The 17,781-nt window shown below is 41.2% G+C and overlaps 1 protein-coding gene across 1 annotated transcript in view; it reads right to left on the reverse strand.

Moving 5' to 3' along the window:
* Positions 1-17,781, reverse strand: part of LOC120941319 (CUB and sushi domain-containing protein 3-like) — a 105,733-nt gene that overhangs the window by 58,911 nt on the left and 29,041 nt on the right. The window contains exon 6 of the mRNA XM_040354645.1: positions 935-1,150. Coding sequence (XP_040210579.1) covers positions 935-1,150 — 216 coding nt within the window. The remainder of the gene's footprint in view (positions 1-934; positions 1,151-17,781) is intronic.

Here is a 17,781-nt window from a genome sequence, read left to right on the forward strand (position 1 = left end):
TATACGCCGCGTAAGTTCTAGGATGCGCCGTCGTATCTATGCGCCGTATTCCTAAAACCAGATACGCCTGAATTCTGGCTCCATCCGACCGACGTAAGTCTCCTACGCCGTCGTATCTTGGGCGCATATTTACCCTGGCCGCAAGGAGCGCTTCCATTGATTTCCGCGTGTCGAATATGTAAATGAGCAAGATACGCCGATTCACTAACGTACTTACGCCCGTCGCAGTAATCTACACTGTTTACGTAAGTCATACATCCGGCGTAAGTTTACCCCTCATAAAGCAGAGGTAAGTCATGTTAAGGTATGGACGTCGGAAACGTCGGGAAACAGCCGTCGTATTTTACGTTGTTTACGTAAGTCGTACGTGAATGGGGCTGGGCGTAGGTTACGTTCACGTCATAGGCATTGAGCCGGCGTATCTTAGGGAGTATATGCAACGTGATTCTGAGCATGCACGCGCATGCGCCGTTCGTACGGCCATTCATTTACATGGGGTCACAATTCATTTTAATACAACACGCCTACTACCTGCCTACTTTGAATTAGGCAGGCTTACGCCGGCCTAATTACGTTACGCTGGCGTAAATATGGGAGCAAGTGCTTTGTGAATACTCAGCTTGCCTCTCAATGTTACGTCGGCGCAGCGCATTTGAGATGTTCTACGCCGGCACAAAGATGCGCCGATGTACCTGAATCCCGGCCTTTGGGTTTACATACCATTTTATCTTGGCATGTATATAGCTTTTTTTAATATCTAGATTGAGCAGTGTAATTAATACAAAGAGGCATCTGTTATTATTAAAGCTAGGGACAATAAAAGTTGAATTAAACAAAGGTAACTTTTTTTAACTTATTAAACATATTCCTTTATCATTACTGAAGAGGAAAAATGACTATTAAATTTTAAAGTGTATGCTGACAATTTCCTTACCAGAAAAGGTAATGTTGAATCCTTCATATGATATTGAAAAATCAGAAATAAATCGCAACTGAGCTCTGAAATTTCCATAGAGACCGGCATTAATTGCTGCAGGGAGTTCAGAGCCGGTGAGCCGTGCCAGAGGCTGGGTAAAGCTACCATTTTCGGTAATTAGTAAGTAGTCATGAAGATCTTCCAGATGAAAGGTGTGAAAGGTGAACTGAACGCCTAAAAAAATAAACGAGATTTAGAAGTGTAGCTAATATCATTACAAACAATTCAAATATAGTATTACTGCATTGGTGAAATAGTCATGTATTCCATTATGGACAAAATGTAAAAAAAAAGAGAAGGAAAAATCTTATAACAGCTTCTTCTTTTTTATCATATGTTACAGAATGAAAACAGTTATCTTTTATAACTATAATGGCACCTTTAGACCAGTATCCAGGGTAGTAGGAAACAGGGGTTCAGCATCAGATACCAACATTTGAGCAAGCCTTTTTGTTACCTTTTTTTTTATTCCATTTACTTTCCACCTTTAGACACCTCTGACTAGGAATGGGCTCAGGTGTGTTCGGATTGAACCCACCAGGAAGCCATCACTGCACACCACCAATCATAGGCAATAAGGCATTTCCTTGTCCGCAGCCGAACATACACACGTTATTTATTTAATTGGCGGTGTACAATGACAGCTTCCTGGTGGGTACGATCTAAGCAGGCAGGGATCCTGAGACTAAAGAGATACCTGAGATACCTCTGACTAAATTCAGAAAGATATCTGTAGGGTGAAGGTGGTGTTGGGGATGCTGACAAAAGTAGCAGGGCTCTTCATAGTTCAAGTCAAAATTAAACATCTTTCCCTTCTATGGTTAGTTGGGGTGTACAGGTAAAAAGTAGCTCTGAATATAAACAATATCCTATGCTGACCTACTGTAATAGGACATTCTAGCAGTATTTTTGTACTTACATAATCACTTAACACAAAAATTGTGTAAATGGGATGTCATCCTAAGGGCCAGATTTACAATTCGTTCTTCCATAGACTGACTACCTTGTGCCTTGTATTTCACAAAAACAAAACTTTGGCTAACATCACTCTGCTTCTTCCAATATTTTTCACAGTTCCAATACATCAGTTGGTACAAGAAGTTTGATGGTGGAAACAACAGATGTGCCATTGTTTTCTCAACACCCATCAAACATCCCACATCCCAACTTGAATTTGACTGTTTAATAGTTGAAACAAGATAAAATCACTCCATATATCCCTATATGGTGGTATTTCCTTTTTTTGAATATTGAATATAGCATTTCCCCATGGGGTCTGGGTGCAGCTCCAACTGCATAACCCAACTGTCTATTCATGCTGTAATACTTTTACAGCTTGTTGGGCCATCAGCGGTGATTAAAAAAAAGTAATAGGAAGGAGGACAATGGATTTTATGTATAATGCCACTTACACACGACCTGGAAATTCCCACAAGAAAACCGTGGATTTTTTTTTTTTTCGACTGAGTTTTGGCTCAAACTTGTGTTGCATACACACGGTCACACAAATATAGTCTAAAATTCTGACCGCCAAGAACGCAGTGACGTACAACACTACAACGAGCCAATAAAAATTAAGTTCAATGATTCCGAGCATGCGCCAAATCGATTCAGAGCATGCATGTTTTTTTGTGCATCGGAATTGCATACAGACGATCGGAATTTCCGACAATAACTTTTCCCGTCGGAAAATTTGAGAACCATCTCTCAAATTTTTGCTGTCGGAAATTCCGACAGAAAAAGTCAGATGGAGCCTACAGACAGTTGGAATTTCTGACCAAAAGCTCACATCGAACTTTTCTTGACGGAAATTCCGACCATGTGTACGTGGCATTAGGCTCTGTGACCCCATAATAATCAGTGGTCTTCTTTAAAGAAGCTTATTCTGCTTCTAACTCCATTAGCTCATCCCCACAGCTATTACCTTTTGTATCAATTGACCCTCCCTCCTAGATTGTAAGCTCTGAGCAGGGCCCTCTGATTCATCTTGTACCAAAATTGTAATGTAACTGGAATGTCTGTCTTCATTTTGTTAAGCACTGCACAAACTGTTGGCGTTATATAAATCCTGTATAATAATAATAATAATAATAATAGTGGTCAATGTAACTCAATAACAGCCTGCAAGGCTAGAGGTCTATGTGGCCTTGCACCCAGAACTGGATTTGGCTTTGAAACAGAAGGTATTTGCATATCTCTCTTCAAACACATTACAAAATATAGGGAATTTACACATCATATTGAAAACGTGCATTTGTTACAGATCTTTTAATTGTCTTAACCACTTGCTGACCACTCTATAGCAGTTTTACTGCTACAGGGTGGCAGCTGTGTGCCAGATCACGTATATATATATATATATATATATATATATATATATATATATATATATATATATATACACATATATATGTAAACCTGCACTTCTGCCTGCAAGGGGCACACACACACACCAATGACGGGTTGCTTCTGCTGTGATAATTCACAGCAGAAGCTGATCTGTTGGTGCCTGTCACTCAATGTCTTCCGCCACCCGCCAATCGCCTGTAAACTACACAGAACCGGGATCTGCCTATGTAAACAAGGCACGTTACCATTTTGACAGGTGGGAAGGCATGGATTCTGTGTTCTAGCAAAGCAGGGACTAGAATCCGTTTATCCCTGTAGTAAAAGCAACACACATAGTGAACACAAACACTGGCTAGGCACACAGTTACCCCTTTGATCACCCCATGTTTAACCCCTTCCCAGCCAGTGTTATTAGTACAGTGACAGTGCATATTTTTAGCACTGATCAATGTATTAGTGTCACCGGTTCCCGCAAAGTGTCAAAAATGTCAGTTAGTCTATGCTTGTCCACCACAGTCCCACTATAAGTCGCTGATCACTGCCATTACTAATATATATATATTCATATATATCCCATAGTTTTTAGACATTATAATGTTTGTGTAAACCAATTAGTATACACTTATTGGGATTTTTGTTACCAAAAGCATGTTGCAAAATACATATTGGCATAATTTAATGAAGGAATTAGATTTTAAAAATGTTGTTATCGGATATGTTTTATAGCAGAAAGTAAAAAAATATTGTTAGTTTTTTTTTTTCTTCAAAATTGACAGTCTTTTTTTTTTATAGCGCAAAAAAAAATGCAGTGGTGATCAAATGTGGTATTTGATCACCACTGCATTTTTTTTTTCAGAAGAAGGCTCTATTTGTGAGAAAAAAATTACATATGTTTTTTTTGGGTACAGTGTTGCAATTTTCAATAAAAGTAACACAGTGCCGTATCACAAAAAATGGCTTGGTCATGAAGGGGGGTAAATCTTCCAGAGGTCAAGTGATTATCTACACAAGTGAATTTTAGTTACTCTATTGCTTACAAAAAATGAACACATAGGAATAGACCAAATTAGATTTCTATATAAATAGGAACAAATTCAAGTTGCATGGCAGTGTGAACTGTGGTTACAAATGCACAGCGGCACTAATATTTAATTGATGTTCTGGCAGTAGCACAGCTTAAAAGTATTTTTGCAGTGAAACCATTAATGAGACTCATTCTTTCAATAACAGTAAAAGTAATGAAAACTTTGTCTAAATGTGTAGCATGATTAAATAACACTATTCCATATATAATTTTAATTATTTTGTACATTCTGAATTAGTGTTTTAAAAATCGGTATATAGAGCTTACAAATCAAAAATGGCTATTGGGTTAAGTCCAAATAAAAAAAGGTGCTAATTGCATTTCATAGCAAGGCATTCACTAGAGAAAAAAAGCCAGTCTGGGAATGGAGCCAAGGTCACAGGTTAGGGGAAAGTCTGTGTAGCTGGACTTTGATAGTTAAAAAAAATCTAGTATGGACAGGCTAGAACTATACATATCAGCAAGATTATTATACAAACTTGGAATGAATAAGTTGCAAATGCTAAAAGTGAAGGGTAAATCACCATCATACACAGTTTAATAGAAGAATTTATTTGATGAAAGTTGACAAGTATTGCCAAACTTAAAGCGGAGGTCCGCCAATTTTTTTTTTTAAAGTCAGCAGCTACAAATACTGCAACTTCTGACTTTTAAAATAAGGACACTTACCCATCCAGTGTGCCCGCGATGTCGGCACCTGAAGCTGATCTCTCCCTCAGCTCTCGGGTGCTGCCGCGGTCATCTTCAGTAAGGGAATAAGGAAGTGAAGTGTGTCTCCCAGAAGACAGCAGGGGGGACGAAGGAAGTGGCGTATATACCCGCGGGTGACTCAGCTATCTATGCCCGAAAGTGGGAGAAAATACCTGTATTACACAGGTATCTGCTCCTCCCTGAAAGGTGTCAAATGTGACATTGGAGGGGGGAAGGGTTCCGAGAAGTGGAAGTTCCATTTTTGGGTGGAACTCCGCTTTAAGTGAGGTGTAACTACAAAAAACTCAAATGAATACGATTTATTGTATAGAAAGCACATTAATTCATGTGTGGTGTAAAAGTGTGCTTACACAAAAATATACTGTTGGATAATACAGATAACTATGAAAATCACTCAATATGGAGCATGACAACTTTTCTCAGTAGAATATGGTCTGTATAAGAGAAATTGCATAGGATGACAATTTATTTTTTTGTTTTACACTTATTGATTAGTGGAAATTCATGTAGAACCCCTTAGAGGTATAATAATACAATTGTGTGATCAGATCAGCTAAAAACATTCCAGGTGCATCAAAACAATACATGTTTCAATTTACAATACATTTTCTTCAGAAAATCATGTCCCCTGCTCTTCTGCACAGAAGGTCACTGATTCTCCTGTGAGAGGTTTGGTATGCCTCATGCTGAATCAGACATATAGCGCTCTGATAAGCAAAGTTACGATCTCTGTTAATTCTAGAGCTTTAGCTTTAAAGTGGTTGTAAAGGCAGAATCCATTAAGATTAAAAAAACGTCTGTGTTCGTTCCTCATACGGGGCACCAAAAAAATAAAAAATCTTCTGTGTGTAGCAGCCGCCCTCAGCCCCCTAATTCTTACTTGAGCCCTATTTCTGTCCAGCAATGTGCACAAGTGCTTTGGCCATCTGGGATTCTCCCTCCGGATTGGCTGAGACAAAGTAGCAGCGCCATTGGCTCCCGCTGCTGTCAATCGAAGGCAGTTAGCCAATCAGGAGCGAGAGGGGGCAGGGCTGAATCATGACTCTGTGTTTGAATGAATACATAGAGCTGTGGCTCAGCTCAGGTGCCCCATAGCAAGGGAGAGGGAAGGGCCAGGAGCGCCGGTGACGTGGCCGAGAAGAGGAAGATCCAGGCTGCTCTGTGCAAAACCACTGCATAGCACAGGTGAGTATAACATGTTTGTTAGATTTAAAGAATCAAGCCTTTAGTATCACTTTAACTCAGGGGGGACTTGTCAGACCCCTGCTAAAAGGTCACTGCTTATACACAGAATATAGGGGGGCTTTCTACAGCATGTTGGCACAGGCTTTTCACTGCAGCAGCTTTGTAAAAAAAATCTGTAAGACTTTACACACTTTTTGTTTTCATGCACCTGTAATGCATTTAGTCAATTTAAACTGAAAGTTGAGATACATTTTAAACATAATTTAGCGTTTAGGCTTAGGAAAGTAATAACACAAACATGGAACTTGCACAGAATTGGAGCTCTATAGAATTCATTGGGGCACAACAATAAAGCTGGGCACACAGTTAGTTTTTTTTTTCATTCAGCTGATGGGTTGGAAAAAAAAAAGAATGGATTTCCCCATCCACACAAGTAAGGTGAATAGAGGAATCCTCCCTGCTGAAACATTGTATTCTGACAGTGGGGTCTCTCCACTGTCAGAATACACAGATCACTGACCAATTGGCTGCAGCTGCTGATCGATGAAAGTTCTCTAGTGTGGCTCTTCAACAGAAGTCGATCCAATTATTGACTTCTATCAAAAAGGGAGGGCTGCACATAGATCGAAATTTGGCCAGTCTTTCCTGAACTGACAACATTTCGATCCATATGTATTTACCCTAAGGAATGGATGATCGAAATTATCTAGATCGTGTTAACATATACATAAGGGCAGTGCTATATAAAGCAAAATGTATACAATCCAGGATAACACCAACTGGAGATCAGTCTACCTTGGGAAAATCCCTTTTCATCAGTACACAAATAACAACATTTTGGGGAGGATTCCTCAAACCATCTGATGAAGTGAAATCATTCTTAAAATGGCATGTTTGTTGTTAACTCAGATTTCATAGATACAGGATTTTTTTTTCAAGAAAGATTGGTGTTACTGTGAATTGTTACATGTCAACAGCCAGCCAGGACTCATTTGTCCTCACTTGAGTATTCCTAACAATACCATAGATCAAAGATCAGATCAGAGGCAACAAAAATCTGCTGTGGTATTGCAGAGAATTTCTACAACAAATCTCTAACATTATTTAACCACTTCAACTCTTGCACTTGCTTATATTTGACATTACTTACTTAAATAACTCTACTTCTGTGGGGAAAAAATAGCAAATAACAAAAATAGTTTCAGCATATACAATTGCTACACACGTCTTATTGTAATTGAATCCTATTACCACTTCAATACAGGGCATTTTCACCCTCTTCCTGCCCAGGCCAATTTTCAGCTTTCACACTTTGAATGACAATTGCGCCGTCATGCAACACTGTACCCCAATGAAATGTTGATCATTTTTTTTCCACAAATAGAGCTTTATTTTGGTGGTATTTGATCATCTCTTCAATTTTTATTTTTTGTGCTATAAACAAAAAAAGCCTCACAATTTAAAAAAAAACACAATATTTTTTACTTTTTGCTATAATAATATCCCAAATGTTATAGCACATACAAAATAGAGAATAGATTTATTAAATTTTTTACATGGTCCCTCATGAAACCACTCTGAAAGGATATCCTAGCCTGTGGATAGTTGGGCGATCCTGGTCCAGCCATTTTGAGTTTCCAAATTGAACAGTTACATCGCTTGCCTTACAATACAAGCTCGTTTGACCCATAGAATGCATGTTTTTTTGGGTTCAAACGCTCTGGTAAGCCTTCTACTTATCGTTGGTGGTTCCCTTCACTTCAGTTTTTTTTTGTTCACCATTTGTTCATCATCTTGATGTCAATATGAAGCTTTGAACTCTTAAGCCTCTTACACATGCTCGGTTTACTCGGCAAGAACCAACAAGAAAACTGCTGGCAGAGCTTTCTTGCCAAGTAAACCGAGCGTGTGTACAAGGCTTTCAGGTTTCTCGACAAGAAAACTGCCCAGAATCTAGACGAGAAAAATAGAGAAGATGTTCTCTATTTTCTCATCGTGAGATTCTCGGCAGTTTTCTTGTCGAGAAACCCGAGAGTGTGTATACTTACCTGGTCGCCGTGGAAACCTGTGCATGCTCGAAATTACTTTGATGCATGCATTCTTGACCTTGTGTACTGGGCTTAGTTTAAACAGTGTCGTTTTGGTTTTTACACATTATGGGCATTTAATTGTTCCTATATACGGATTATCACGATTGTTTATGGTTTTTACCCATTTTTATCAATTGAGTGTTTGGATTCACCATTTATATCCATTTGTATCATATTATTTCACTAAGCGCTACACTATCTGTTCAAACATTTATGGTAAGGCTAGTTCTTAAAGAACTTAAAGAAATTGCTTGGTTATTAAAAATGACCTCTCGTTCTCAATCTGCAGCACTGTAATTTTCTGTAAAATGCAATATGACAACCCTGAGGCATTCTGTACACACATGGTGTATAGAATGCCCCCCAGATATGTAATTTCTTCATTGGGTGATTGGCTTACTGATTTTTCCAGAAGACTTCACTAAGATACAAGTCAGATTTTTGGCATCCCCTGCAATAAAAATATCACTTTTTGTGAGAAGCTCCCAAAGTGAAATCACATCTACAGGGATGCAGACCCTGCCACATTCCTCTTTAGAAGCCTGCAATTGCAGCAGGGTATACACATTCCTGATTGCTTACTGATAGTTTTAATCATGTTAATGTAAGCACACTTTACTCTTTTTATTCTGTAAGTTGTCCTATTCATAGTCATGACACTAAATCTATACTTCTAGTAAAATGCATACTGAGTTTGTTTATTAATTAAATAATGTTTTTTTTTTTTTTTAATAAAGCAAAACAATTTGTTTTTCGAAACAAGATAACAAAAGAGATAATGGATCCCAATATCTACACCAGTACAGTACAGTGGGTGTAGGACACTGTTGAATGTAAGAGTTGCACAATTAGTACTTAGATGATATTTTATTTTGCAAACCTTGCATCATAATAGTCCTTAAAATAAATCTGTGCTTGCCCATACATGGCAAAGCAATAGGTATATTTAATGTAGACCTCCAAATATATACATTCAGTATTTGCCTTCCTTTCACTCTCCCACTACTCTGTTCATTCACCATGGTTAAAGAAAAGGCCTTGGCTATGCTACAAGTTGTGGGAGTCAGAGCTTATAGAGGGTTATGGAGTCCTTGTGGGATTGGCCCACATCCCCCTATATACCAGGAAGTTAATGGTATTACTTTTGGCTCCTGGAGAAAAAAAGGATTGGCAGGAGATCAATGTGGAAAGATAAGTATATGATGCTAAGGAAGCAACATTAAAGCAAACATGTTGCTGTGCCCTGAATGGTCTCCTTTAAACTGAACCAGGGCTTTGCTAATAAAGGGCAAATCAATAGGTTCACATATCTGACTCTTCATTTACACATACTCACCTTCCCAGTAATATCCAGTACTACCAGTTAAGGTAGAGCATATGACCCACATCTGACAGTGCTGGTCCTGACTCCTTGGTTATTGCCAGCTGGGGCACTTAGTACTAACTACAACCTAACATCAAGTGTGAAAAACTACTTTTCTGGTGCCTCCATGGCAGCATACCAATAGTCATGGCTCTGCCCCCTACCGACCCACAGGACCACTTAACTCTCTTATAAAAAAGGAGTTGTTACCCCCCTTAGGCATTCTTTTTTCTGTCCTCATCCCCGCAGGATCACGCACCAGTCCTACCTCACTGACATACTGTATGGTGTGACCATTGCAGGTTCATGCTCTCCTGCAGGATGGAGTCCTATCGCTTGGGCTGCTAAAGGTGCCAGATAAGTATGGGAGCCTGTTTTTCTGTGGATCTTTTTTAAGGTAAAAGAAAGGGAAGCACACACACACACCTCCAGGAGCATTACTCTCTCCTCATTAGGTGGTTCTGTCTGGCTGTCCAAGAATTCTCTTTACTTGCTCTCCTGGAGCCTTTACACTTCTCCTACACAAGCCTGTATTTTTTATTGGGTACCTTAGGGGTTCTCAGTCTCAACTACCGGGTGCATACTGACACCTTTTAGGCGCACCCCGCCACCAACGGACACAATTTGGAGGAGAGGGGCTCTCCAGGGCAGGTTCCCGGTGCAGCTCGGTCCCCTCCATAGCTGCGGGCACTTTGCACATGTCACGGAGCTCAGCCTTGTCATCTCAGGGGCGGCTGTTGCATCAGCTCGGTGGGCGCATGCGCAGTAGGTGGCGGGTGTTACTTAAACAGCCTGACTTCTCATTAAGAGTAAGACTGTCAGGGAGGTAGCATCACTGGTGCTCCTCTCCACCCCACTGCTATTCTTTGGGCAAAAAATGTATCCCAGCCAAGGTAAAGAAAACCAAAATAGTTTTTAAAAGAGGGGGGTTTAAGTATTTAAAGGAGTAAATAGTTAAATTATTGACTTACTTGAAATATATATATATTTATACCATTGGCAAAAAAAAATATATTTTGTATTGTGTCTATGGTGATAAGACCCTACTAGAGAACTAATAGTAATTGTTGATCATTTTAAATCTGTTCTTAGCTGCCCTGGACATAGCCATGCCGCACCAAAAAGATTCTCAACATACCACTAGGTAAGGGCTGCAACAGGCAGGTACGTTTTTTTTTAAAAAAGAGCACTTCGTCGGGCACAGAAAGATATCCTTTTCTTTTATGGTTTTGTCTCCCCAGCCCGCAACAAGACTCATCCCGCAGATCCTCCCACCGGAGTCCTCATGATAGGGGTTCAAGAAGCCACAGAAGCTCTGGCCACTCTCATTCCTCAGGCCATATTTCCCATGGTCGTCAGAGTTCTTCCCGATATACCTCCTCCAAGCCAGGGAAGGAAGATTGTTGGGTATGCGGCAGGAAAGCCTTACCAGGGAAATTGGCCTGTGGGCAATGCTTTTTGGAGGCTACAGTGGAGAAACAAAGCCTGATAAGCTCTATAAAAGATATAATTAAAGAGTCAATCAGAGAGTTGGTTTCCTCACAAGACATTGCAACTCCTCCCACAGAACAGGGGGCAGCAGAGGCACCTACCCCACAGCCTGGGGGAAGCATTTCGGAAGACGAATTAGTCACAGCCGAAGAAGATTTGTCGACCTTTGATTTTAGCCTAGTGGAACCTGTTGTGGTCGCAGTTAAGAATGCGATTCAGTGGGAAAAGGACCCAGAGCCCCCATCCAAAACGAAAAAGTATTTTCCTCATTTAACAAGAAAAGTCTCAAACTTTCCTTTAATGGAAGAGATAAAGGGGTGGTTACAGGAGAGTGGCAGAAAGTGGACAAGAGGCCGGTGGCCTTTAACCATTTTCAAAAATTGAAAAAGAGGGTGGAGGCACTAAAAACATTATAAATAGGTAGTAAATAAAGTGCTAACATATATTAATATTAAAAATATATAGAATAACAATAATATACTAGTGAATCAATCACAGGCTGTGCAAATTAGTGATGTAAAAATGACAAAAATGATATCCTCCACAGAGTACAATTAAGTCCAAAAGCGACTATAGCCAATAAACGACAGTGCAATCAATTAATGTGGTAAATACCACTAGTGTACAAATAGCAGAAACAAAGTTCTTTAATAGAGTGCTTGGGTGCATGATGATTAGCCTTCACATCCACTGTGCATAGCTCCACCTTCACCGACCATATGAAATCACCCCAAAAAAGTGTTCTGAATAAGGATGGCACCTTACCAAATGTTGTTGACCTTTTTAGCCAAAAAAGAGGTTAATATAGGCTCAAACCGCAGGTGTGTATCTGCATATCAGATTCAGACTCCTTGGATTCGATCAGGCTCCAATAGCAATATACCAAATGAAGAGAAAGCCACAATAGTATAATTCCGTTTATTTAAAAAATATATAAAAAACAAGGAGCCAAATGGCTGCTTACTTTAATCGGTGCCCCGGACCCGGCACTGAGGCTGGAAAGCGTGTAGTGTTGTGGAGAGAAGGTCCCCTCCCTGGGGAAGCTGGCATGCATTCCACCTCCTAGATTGGAGAACCAGCGGGACTGGAAGTAGCATAGCTGTGCGTGACCAGGTACCACCTCGACGTACGTTATGTTACCACGTCATCAGGAAGCGGAGGTGGAACGCACGCCCCCTTCCCCAGCGAGGGGACCTTCTCTCCACAACACTACACGCTTTCCAGCCTCAGTGCCGGGTCCGGGGCACCGATTAAAGTAAGCAGCCATTTGGCGCCTTATTTTATATATTTTTTTAAATAAACGGAATTATACTATTGCGGCTTTCTCTTCATTTGGTATATTGCTATTGGAGCCTGATCTGATCCAAGGAGTCTGAATCTGATATGCAGTCTCTTTTAGAGATGTCATGGACCAAAGAATTGACTCAGACCTCAAGAAGGTATAACAGGCAACCGGGGGAGCCTGCAAGCCAGCAGTAGCTTTATCATCCATTTTTAGGGCCACTAGGGTGTGGTCGGATAACATTGAAACAGCCCTCAGAAGAGGCATAGACACCGAAGAGATCATTAAGGCTTTGGATGAGCTGAAGTTGGCTTCGGATTTTATGGCAGAAGCAGCCATAGATGTCTTAGGATGTTCTTCCAGAGCCATGCTATATTCCATCACGGCCAGAAGAGCTTTGTGGCTGAAGCCGTGGGCAGCAGACCCATCCTCAAAACAATTGTGGTGTCATATCCTGTACGATAGAAAGGCTCTGTTTGGCGAAAAGATGGATTCGGCAATTACCAGGGTCACAGGTGGAAAAAGCAGCCTGATTCCTCAAGATAGGAACAGAAGGAAAAGGTTTGCTCCTAGACTAGCTACCCAGCAAAGAAGAGATTCCAGGTCTTACCATCCAGGAAAGGAGTACAGAAGAGGCTGGAAAGGGTCTCAAGCTTCCATTCTCAGGCTGAGAAAGCCATAGCCCTCAACATTGGTGGGTGAAAATCAGAAGTCTTTTTGACTTCCCTGCCACCCAGACCGGTCCAGTGGGAGCAAGACTCAGGTTTTTCATCCAGGTTTGGATGGAAAATTGCGCAGATCATTGGGTAGTGTCCACCATCCTCCAGGGACACTTTTGGAAATTCAAAACCCGCCCCCCACCCTTTTCCTTCCGACCCACCAAGATCCCGGCATCCAAAGAGAAAAAGGAGGTACTATTCCAATACATCCGGATACTCCTGCAGCAAGAGGCAGTTCTACCAGTGCCAGTCTCAGAAACATACTCAGGATTCTACTCTCCAGTTTTTTTAGTCTCCAAGAAGATGGGAGGATGGAGACCTGTGCTGGACCTAAAGAGGTTGAACAAGTATATTCGATTAGAACACTTCAAGATGGAGTCACTAAACACGGTAATTCTGTCAGTCCAACCAGGGGATTGGATGGCCTCTATAGACCTAAAAGACGTGTACCTTCACATCCCCATCCACAGCCAATTCCAGCTTTTTCTGCGGTTAAAAGTAGGCAATCTACATCTCCAGTTCCAGTGCCTCCTATTTTGGATTTCATCAGCACACAGAACCTTCACCAAGGTCTTAGGGGCCATCCTGGCACCCCTATGAGAGAGGAGGATACGAGTACTGTACTATCTGGACGATATACTGATCGTGTCCCAACACAAGAGCATCTTAGAAGAACATGTTCGAATAGTCCTGAACACCTTAACCCAGTTTGGCTGGCTGATCAACTTTTCAAAGAGCCAATTGTCGCCTACGCAGCAGATGACTTACTTGGGAGCCTTATTCAGCACCCCAGAAAGGGCAGTTTCTCTTCCACCAGAGAAGATTCTGATGTTAATACAGAAAGTGAAGCGAGCACTGGGATGTCATGCCAGCATCAGATTGTCTAAGCCTCATAGGGTCCCTCTCATCATGCATCCCAATGGTAAAGTGGGCCAGATGGCACCTGCGAGATTTCCAATTGGGGTTTCTGGCGCAATGGAGGAAGAATCACCTCAAACAGAGAATAGTCATTACTCTTACAATGAAATCCAGCCTCTGGCGGTGGACAAGACCTTCTGGTGTCTAGGCCTCTCGGGCCTACCTCGTGGACCTTTCTTACATCAGATGCGAGTCAGCTCAGTTGGGGAGCACACGTCCAGAACAAACTAGTACAAGGGAAGTGGTCGTTCAATGCATAAGGGATAATATCCAACGTTCTGGAGCTGGGGGCCACTTGGATGGCAATCCTGTATTTAGCCCCTCCTCCTCAGAGGCAAATCCATTCTACTCCAAATGGACAACAGAGTGGCAGTGGCCTATGTGCAGAACCAGGGAAGCACACACAGCAGGTCACTATCCAACAAAGTGACCCCAATAATATCATGGGCATAGGAAAATCTGTGCAATCTTTGAGCATCTTATATTCCAGCTCTCGAGAACCAATTAGCCGATCACCTTTCAAGATAATTTGTGAACAACGACTGGTCACTAGACCAGGAAGTTTTCGAGTGGATATGCCAACGGTGGTGAACTCCCCAGGTAGATCTTCTCGCTTCCCCACACAACACGAAAACGCCACTGTTTTTCTCGAGACTCCTATCTCCTACATCAGCAGGAGTAGATGCCCTAGTCCAACCTTGAATCTTTCAGTTGGGATATGCGTTCCCTCTGATTCCCCTAATTCTGAGGTTTCTCCAGCGTCTGACGAGGGAGGATGTCACCATCCTGGCAATCATTCCACATTGGGCGAAGAGGCCATGGTTCCCACTCTTAGTCAGTTTGTCACTATTCCACACAAGAGCAACCTATTACTCCAGGGCGACTTCCTTCACCCACATCCAGAAATTCTGGACTTGAAGGCCTGGAGATTGAGCGGAAAAGGCTGGGTGACTTAGGGGTTCTCGAGAAGTTATTCAAACTCTACTGCAAGCAAGGAAGTCATCCACGAATGCCACTTATTACAGGATGTGGGAAAAATGTGTGGACTTGGCAGAATCCAACCATTTCGATCCACTAATACCTGGAGTCCATAATGTTCTTCTTTTCCTACAGTCGGGCCTAGACTTAGGTTTAGGTCACGGCACCCTAAAAGTCCAGGTTTTCGGCCAGCTCAGCACTGACAGACACATGCTGGGCACTAAAGCCTCTAGTAGGCCAGTTCCTAAAAGCAGTTTTGAGGCTACGCCCTCCCAGGAAGTATTTATATAACCAAATGGGATCTGACAATTGTTCTTGAGGCCCTAGCTCGCCCCCCTTTCGTACCTATGGAGGAATTTTCATTAGAAAATATTACATGGAAAACTGCCTTTTTGATCGTTATTACATCAGGGTGCAGAGAGTCAGAAATTCAGGCTCTAGGGGCTCAGGAGCCCTACATCACCTTTTTTCTGGACAGAGTGGTCCTGCAGCCCATTCACCAGTTCACCCCAACATACCTTCAGCTTATCATCCCAACCAGGAATGGTTTTGGGGAAGATCAAGCCTCCTCGAATTTACACAAGCTAGATGTAGCCAGATCCTTGAAATATAACCTAGGTCTAACTCGCGAGTTCCGAAAAGGCCAACGTCTTTTTATCATTCCCAGAGGCGCAAGGAAGGGAAGAGCAGCTCCCAAGACAACAGTAGCAAGCTGGATTGTGAAGCTAATCCAGAAAGCATATCAAGCTAGTGGTCTTCCAATCACAAATGTGGTGAATGCTCACTCAACACGAGGGATCGCTTCTTCTTGGGCAGCTTTGGCTCGGGTCTCCCCGGAGACAATTTGCAGGCCGCGAGTTGGTCATCCTTCAACACCTTTATGTCGCACTATAGCCTAGATCCGGCAGCACTTACCTCCCGAGATTTTAGGAAGAGGACGCTAGAGCTTTCCGCTCTATAACTCATTAAAAAAAAAATATTTTCAGTACCCTCCCTGTAAGCGAGTTATTTACCATTGGTATACTGCCATGGAGGCACCAGGAAAACGGAAAATTAAAAACTTACCTTTCCGTAATTTTCCTTTCCTGGTGCCTACCCATGGCAGCATACACCCTCCCTTTTACATTGTTCTATAAGATCTGAAGACTAGTTACTAAGAATGCCTGAGGGGGGGAACAACTTTTTTATAAGAGAGTTAAGTGATCCTGTGGGACGGTCGGGGGCGGAGCCATGACCATTGGTATGCTGCCATGGGTAGGCACCAGGAAAGGAAAATTACATAAAGGTAAGTATTCAATTTTCCATTATATAAATTTGGATCTACCATTAGGATTCTTGCTTCACATGAATCATTAGGATGCATGTATGGCCACATCCCCAAACCACATAAATATTTGGGTATAAATAATTTTTTCTTGCCATAAATTAAAACTGCTTTATTTCAGCAATCAACTTAAATCAACCTGGTGGCAAAGAGAATCTAATAAAAAAAAAAGAATTGTGACTTTTGCTTTAAATCTTAATATTAGTTTATAGTTACCTGTCCGTGTGTAGGTAGCTGGAGTTTTTCAGAATTCTGGTATGTTTTGTTATCATTAAAGTGTGAGTAAATCTCCCTATCAGTTTCAGCCAAGGAAGCTGCCATCTTTGCCTCTGTTCAATGTATAAGTGCCATGATGCTGCACATGTGATCAGATTTTAACACCAGCCATTGGATGGTTTGACAGTTTGGTTGAGAACACAACCAATGGGAGTGTTACATTTCGGGTATGTGCCAGAAATGAAACTGTTTTACAGATAGGTTTACTTCAACTTTAAATTGACACTTTACAGGGTTCATAAAAAAATGAAAAGTGTTTTCCTCGAAAGTGGTAGAAAACGCCAGGTCATCAAAAACAATGATGCAGTAAACACTGCACAGTAACATAAGAAATACTTTGAAATACAAGATAATCCACAGAACCAATATAGAGAAAATATGGTTTTGTTCCAATTAAGCTTCTTTTAATGTAACAGCGTTCACAACATGAGTGTTCCTAATCAATGCAATGCCATCAACTGCCTTGTTCTTCATGATGCTACTTAATGCACTGTGCAATTCTCTTAATGGAGTTGAAGCAAGAGCAAAGAACAAAAGTATGCAAAACATGATACTTAGTAGCTGAGAGAGAAGGTAAAAAAGATTTTAATTCCCACCCATAACAGTCACCCTGGAGTGAAGAACATACTGGCTACCAACATTTATATACCGTAGACACTAATTAGGTAAGTGCAACAGTATTTAACACATAACACAAATCAGTAATATGCATTACTAAACATTTCTCTGGTAGGTTTTAAAAGAATATAAGAAATAATAGTTTAAACACATGAATTGTGTTTACATAATTTATATGTATATTTGATAGAGCATTGAGCACAACAATAATTATGCAACAAAGTGCAATACTGTTGCAACCAGATTTACATTTACTAAAGCAAATTCGACCATAGATAGATCCATTGACGGTCAGTTCAGCAGGGACTGCCGAGATTCGATTCATCCGTGGGCAGGCTGGTTGTACTAAAGTTGACAGATGGATAGACTTCCGTACAACCAGTCTGTTGGATTATTATTGTTATATGATTACTGTTG

Source organism: Rana temporaria, chromosome 5 (assembly GCF_905171775.1).
Source record: "Rana temporaria chromosome 5, aRanTem1.1, whole genome shotgun sequence".
NCBI classification, from domain to species: domain Eukaryota; kingdom Metazoa; phylum Chordata; class Amphibia; order Anura; family Ranidae; genus Rana; species Rana temporaria.